At 37.9% G+C, this 6,776-nt stretch overlaps 1 protein-coding gene across 1 annotated transcript; it reads left to right on the top strand.

The window, feature by feature from the left end:
- The first annotated feature begins 2,509 nt into the window (after positions 1 to 2,509).
- LOC116205394 (protein SRG1-like) lies at positions 2,510 to 6,155 on the top strand. Its single transcript, XM_031537995.1, has 4 exons — positions 2,510 to 2,916; positions 3,214 to 3,461; positions 5,247 to 5,571; positions 5,740 to 6,155. Exons 1-4 carry the CDS (start codon positions 2,656 to 2,658, stop codon positions 5,989 to 5,991), a joined length of 1,086 nt encoding a protein of 361 aa, XP_031393855.1. The 5' UTR covers positions 2,510 to 2,655; the 3' UTR covers positions 5,992 to 6,155.
- The last annotated feature ends 621 nt before the right edge of the window (positions 6,156 to 6,776 follow it).

Genomic DNA, 6,776 nt, shown 5'->3' on the forward strand with positions numbered 1-6,776 from the left:
TTTTCCTTCACGTTCTCGACGCCTCTTCAAGTTCTCCCACCAAATTGAAGCATGTTTTTTCAATTTCACCTTCTTTTCTTCGGAAATGTTCTTGAAGTCGAAGACTCGTTCAACGGTAGCCAACCAATCAATGAAATCTTCTGGTTGCATTTGACCTTCAAAGTCGGGAATGTCGACTTTGACGCCATAATCCTCAAAACGATTCCTCCGGCCAAGTCGAGGAGAAGCTCTTTCGGTGGACGAATCAGAATCTTCGTCATGGAAAGGGTTAACCTCCCCAACCTCGCCAACATCCAAACCATGACGTCTCTCGTCACGGTTTCTAGCTTGGAGATGTTCAAGTTGCTGTTGGAGTTGTTGCACTTGCCTCCTCAGCTCATCCATCTCGACATCATGAAGGTCACGCTCCGTGGGAGCCACGTTGACGTCAGGTACTCTACGTCGACGGTTCGCCATGGAAAGAACCGTGGCTTTGATACCAATCTGATGGCGGTAAGGAGAGAAGAGAGGACCAAACCCCCAAAACAACTAGCGAACGACCCGAAGAACCTTAGGAATCCACCTAAGTTATTCGAAGTCAGAGAAGAACAACTCAAATAATGAGTTACTCTAGAATATAAATTGATTACTTCAAAGATGACTTGCCCATATCCTTACACGATCATCCTATTTATAGAACAAGGACACAAGGACTTTTTAGCTTCCCAAGACACCCCATTAACTCTAATTCTATCTTCTCGGATTTTTTCTGGACACGACTCACGAAAATGACAATAACTTTTCCTAAACAATTCCAAATTACGAACAGTTTGATTCATTGGAAACTAGACTTCTAGGGCTTTCCAATAACATCTTATTTGAACCTATTTAGTGCAGAAACGACTCAGAAAACTAAGCACGAAATGACTCTTCGGTTTCAGTCCAACAGTCTTTAATTGTATTCTAGAACCATCATATGGTCTTCTCGTTTTCTCCATTAGATCCTCTCATCGGGAGCGCGGGCAGCCAGCCGATGGCGACGCGCGTCGGCTGGAGAAGCAGATCTGGAGGCTGGTGGTCGAGAGAGAAGAGAGGGAAGGAAGGAAGAGAGAGAGGTAATAAAGTCGCAATAACACAATTATAAGAAGAGAAAACTGTCAATTTGGTCCTCAAAAAATTGATTTGCCAACAGTTTAGTCCTTAAGAAATTTTGCCAACATTTTAGACCTTCAAAACCATTCCGTCTAACAAAATAGTCCCGCCGTTAATTTACCGTCAAAGCTATCATGGAAATCCGACCTGGAGGCTGATGTGGCAAACGGCAACAACAAAAATCAAATTTTTAAAACCCACGAATAAATGATGTGGTTTTGGCATCTCCCTTTGCCCAAAACAACGTCGAGCCGAACATATATACTTAGAGATAAAACTCCATCAGAATGAATTTTCTTTATTCACCAAATTTGAATCCAAAGTTTCTTTAAGATGAATAAATATCGAATCGTTTGAATCAACTCACGTTGGCACTTCCATTTTTACTTTTTCCTTTTCCCTGATTGATTTAGTCAACTATGAAAGGAAACGCAAAAACGACAATTAAGATTAGGCACTAAGATAGAATTATTTCGGCTAAAAGCCCTAGTGATCTTGAAATTGGATTTGTGGGGGCGGGCGGCGATGACCGAATTAAATTGCTGAGAGGAATTCTTCACCAGACATGGCCAATATACCACCCCAGCACTTCGTGATTCGACTAGCTAGAAAAGTACGTACGGGAACAACTTCTTGGAAATTCCCTTTTGGTCACTGCTAAATCATCAATAAAAGGAAATTATAAACAATCAAAAATCAATTATAATACATAAAAATCCAAATGTAGAATAAAAAAGCGCTACACAAATGAAATTATAAAATCATCGGTTCACTTAATAGACATTTCGGCCTTGTTTTGATTGTAAGTTAAAAAATTTTAACTTTAATCTTAACTCAACACACTATATAATAAAATACACATTTCCCAAGTCAAAAATTTTAATTTTAACTTTAACTCAACATACTACACAACAAAAATACATGTTTCCCAAGTCAAATTTATACTCTTATCTCATTTGTCATTTTTTACAATCAAAATTATTTTAACTCTGAAACCAAACACACCGTTGGATTCCAGTGTAATGAATTTATATTATATTTTAGTTTTGTCATATTCAGCGTACTATAGCTATTCGTCCATATTATGTGTATTCCATAATTTTTTTTTTGGGAAAATTAAAGCACCGATCCTTGATAGTGGGAAAAATTCCTAGATCTACTTCTCACCGGGCGGCCCTTTTTTTTTTTTTTTAATATATCGTGGAGTTTACTCTCTCTATATCATAAATACCATATAAGTCACGAATTCAGTCAATTTATACGTAAGCATATGTGTGAGTAGTCTCATCGAAAACTACGTGTGTAAAGGAGGAATTTAAATGTATAATTTCGTGAATTATTCATAAAGTGTATGCCCATTCTATATCTTACTGTAACCCTTGGGGTTCCACGATATTATATATAGATCATCGGAACAAGGAGATTAGGACAAAGCTAACCCAAAAGAAGCTCTTCACTTTCACCTTCAGATGTTCTAATAAGTACTAAAACAACCCTCCGATATCATCTTTAGCGGTCAATTCCATGGCGGAGATGGAGCCGGAAACTACGCTAGGCGGATCCCTCCTGGTTCCGTCAGTCCAGGAGCTGGCTGAGCAGCCTCTAACCTCTGTGCCAGAGCGATACATCCGTACTGATCAAGAACCTCCGTCCATGGCGTCCGACTGCCATAAGGAAATCCCAGTCATCGACATGCAAAGGCTATTGATTTCTGGTGATTCAGTGGAATCGTCGGCTGAGCTTCATAAGCTTCACAGTGCGTGCAAAGACTGGGGATTCTTCCAGGTAATGTATACATATAGGTACTTGATTTAGATATCTCAGCTTACATCAATTATATATATACCTAGCTAAAATATCAAAAGTTAAGAAAGATGGCGTATAACAGTGGCAGACGCTTTCTCCTGATAATTAAGAGGTTCAAGGTTCGATCTTTGGTGGAATTATCTATTTTTATTAATTATTATGATTTCTACTTCATTGTATTAAATTTATATGAGTCTCTCCTATAATCCGGCAAATATATATACTTAAATAAACAAATATGCATGTGTTATATATATATGATCTTTCTGGGTGCAGTTGATAAACCACGGAGCGAGTTCATCAGTGGTGGAGAAGGCGAAGCACGAGATCAAAGAATTATTCAGACTCCCAAAGGAAGAGAAGAAGGAGCTTTGGCAAGAGCCCGGTGATATATCGGGATTTGGGCAGGCATTCGTGGTGTCCGATGAACAGAAACTCGACTGGGGAGACCTCTTCTACATGGTCACCCTTCCTCCCCACCTGAGGAAACCCCAACTCTACTCTAAGCTTCCTCAATCTTTCAGGTTTTCTTTTTCATCTCTATTCAATCACTCTTCATATGTAAACATTCGTGCAGGTTCTATAAGTAAAATGTGAACATACGAATATATCTGGCTTTTCCGACAATCGACTTGTATATGCAGACGAAATTGGTGATATTCGAGCGGGAATAATGGATCAAAATGGGATGAAAATGATTCACAGGATTAGTGTCCTCATCGGAGTGTCATTACAAAGTAAACGGTATAATATCAATAGAAATATCTACTAATGGAGAAGAAAATGTTAAAATAGACGGAGCTATTCCGACATATTCTTTAGTCGTCAGTATAAGATTATCATGGTTGAGATTTTCGCTGTTAATATGTATTAGCTGTTGGTCTAGGATTTTGAGCATTATCACCATTACACTCCATCGGTTAGTTTAACTTAGTCTGTCATCAAAGGCTATTCTATTTTTACTAACAGAAATCGTCTGTTCAGTAAATGTCTTTTTACTCATGGGTTCAATACGATCAAATAAAAAATTTAAAAACTAATAAAATGATACGAGTAGTCATACTGAATATCGAACCTTAAACAAAAAAACACGTGTACATTTGTGGGGGCAAACAATAGATTATTTGTGGCGGACTAAGATAGTGCCAAAAGTGTATGGATTTTCTAATCGTAAATCTTTCAGTTAAATATTAAGAAAACCTAAAAAAAAATTGATTTATATGTTTGGGATTAATTAGAGGAATAAAATCAAAGAAAATGTAACGCAATGACGTATACTTTTATCTGATAACTTAAAAATTTCAAATTTAATACTCGTAATGAGACTACTCATGTTCATTTATTATGTTACTCCCATAGCCTTCTTATAGTTGAAAATTTAGACGAATAGATGGGATTGTATTTTTGAAATGAGTTGTGCTACACATCCCGAATTCGGTTCTGCCGAATGTCTCACGAATGGCAATTTTGCAATTAATGAAAAAGGTAGGGACAATTTGCACTTGAGTGGCATTCGCAGAGACATCCTTCGAACATTTTTGGAGGAAAAATATTTTCGCTTTTGAAAGTGGTTGGGAGCAGGTGTTACGTCCACATCAAAATATTTTGTCTGGATTGCTGGAAAACCTGAAAGAGATAAAATACTATTGATATTTAGTCTATTACCAAAATATATATATATATATATATATTGATAATATAGTCGTTCTTTGTCGAAACTGTATAATTTTTAAAAGCTATATATTATCTTTGTCTTTACGGCGACCAATTATATAAATTGCTTTCATAACTTTTAGCAACAATAGATCTAACAAGAATTCATCAATAATTTCTAATATAAGTTTTTGGAATAATTGTAATCGCTAGTAAAAGTAATGCTGGCCGCCACTAAAAGGATTTTATTCAATGTAGTATTGATTCAATCATTGAACAACTTTGTATAGTAGATTCGCTTCCATTGGTACTTAGACAATATGCTCAAATGATAAGTCACTAAATACCCTCATCGTTGTAATTTTTCATGAATATAGCTAGTTGACACCGTGACTTGCTACCACACTGGGATGGGTTGAAAGCCTAGTCTCACCAAAGCTCCTTGAGATTGGAATTCCTTGCCGAGGCTATTCTCGGCCTCGAATGGACTCGTCTAGCCAGGCCTTGCCATCCTTTATGAGTCCAACAAAACTAGAGTGGACTCAATGAGGGTAGAGTTGTCCTAAAGATGTAACTTATAACTTATCGACACTGGCAAAATCTAACTTTATCAGTCGTGGATTTATGATTGGATTCGACTTTACCGGAAATCGCAGAGAGACAATGGAGGCATACTGCGGAGAGGTCAAGGACCTTGCCATGAAGATCCTAAATTTTATGGCAAAAGCACTGGAGATGAATGCAGAGGACATGAAGGTGCTGTTCGAAGAGGGAATGCAAGCAATCCGGATCAACTACTACCCTCCATGCCCACAGCCTGAGCAAGTGATTGGCCTCACTCCTCATTCCGACGCCGTCGGATTGACCATCCTCATCCAAGTCAACGAGATCGAAGGGCTACAGATCAAGAAGGGCGGGATGTGGGTCCCCGTCAAACCCCTGCCCAACGCCTTTATCGTCAATGTTGGTGACGTTTTGGAGGTAACTAGCTGATGCAATTTACTATTATGTTCGAGATTAATCGCGTGCTAGCTAGAAAGATTTCAGGCAGAATCACAATACCATAGGTGACATATGTTAATTGTATGAGACCTAATTGATGTGATCATGTAGAGGTTCCGGTTGATCGTTAGGTTAATGATATTGCAGATTGTGACCAACGGGATATACAGAAGCATAGAGCACAGAGCAACCGTGAACTCCACGCAAGAGAGGCTTTCCATGGCCACATTCCTCAACCCAAAACTGGATGGAGACATGGGGCCAGCGCCAAGCCTTATTTCTCCCGATACCCCGGCTCTGTTTAAGAGAATCGGTGTTACCGATTACTTCAAAGGCCTGTTCTCGAGAGAACTCCAAGGAAAGTCTTACCTCGACGTCATGAGGATTCAGAATGATTGAAGACTAGATTTCACAGTCGGCACGGGTTTAGAACAAGTAATTTGAAAATGAAGTTCATATCCGTATTCAGAACAATTCACGATATGTGTCACTCTCGTATTTGCTTTTTTCTCCCCCGCTAATTTTTTTAAAAAAATATTTCGACAAAGTTTATTCCTCTTTCACGTCGGTCCTTTGTGTTTCTAATGTTTGGTTCCATTCCTCCTATGCTTTTTCTCATTCTATTATTTACACTCCAAAATAAGTTTAATAGGAGATTCTTGTTAAATATAATTTGCAAATGGTATAATAATTTCATTCATGTTTTACTACGAGAATTACTCGAAGCAAAAAAAATTAAAACAAATGGTAGGCTTTTATCCTACGATATGGAATATTGCATTAATCAACGTTTTAAGAACCATAAATAATATTTTGCTAATTAAACGCTTTGAATATCTTTTTAACGAGGATAAAATTAAATGGCGGTTTAATACGAACATAAATGGCATTTCCATTATTCCTTAGTCAAAAGAGCTCACAAGAAATTACACAAAAGAGGAGAAAGTAATATGCCCTCTTCCCTTTGGGTGGGCAACATTTGCCCCAACTTTTAAAATTTGTACATTACCCTACGACCTATATGAAAAATAGGCATTATGCGCCCACCGGTCAATATTTCGGCTAAAATTAGTCATGTACCGTGCATGTGACATTTCCAAGGAGGCAAAACGTCATTTACAGTCAATTTCCAGTGCCATTTTGTCTCTTTATAATTGTCACGTGCATGACATGTGATTGCTTTT

The sequence above is a fragment of the Punica granatum genome, chromosome 4, assembly GCF_007655135.1.
Source record: "Punica granatum isolate Tunisia-2019 chromosome 4, ASM765513v2, whole genome shotgun sequence".
Classification (NCBI taxonomy): domain Eukaryota; kingdom Viridiplantae; phylum Streptophyta; class Magnoliopsida; order Myrtales; family Lythraceae; genus Punica; species Punica granatum.

Excerpts from the sequence above, each read along its gene's own strand:
- LOC116205394 (XM_031537995.1), top strand. The coding sequence starts at position 2,656 with ATGGCGGAGATGGAGCCGGAAACTACGCTAGGCGGATCCCTCCTGGTT. Across the intron at positions 2,917-3,213 it reads AAGACTGGGGATTCTTCCAG|TTGATAAACCACGGAGCGAG; the intron begins GTAATGTATACA and ends TTCTGGGTGCAG. Across the intron at positions 3,462-5,246 it reads AAGCTTCCTCAATCTTTCAG|AGAGACAATGGAGGCATACT; the intron begins GTTTTCTTTTTC and ends CGGAAATCGCAG.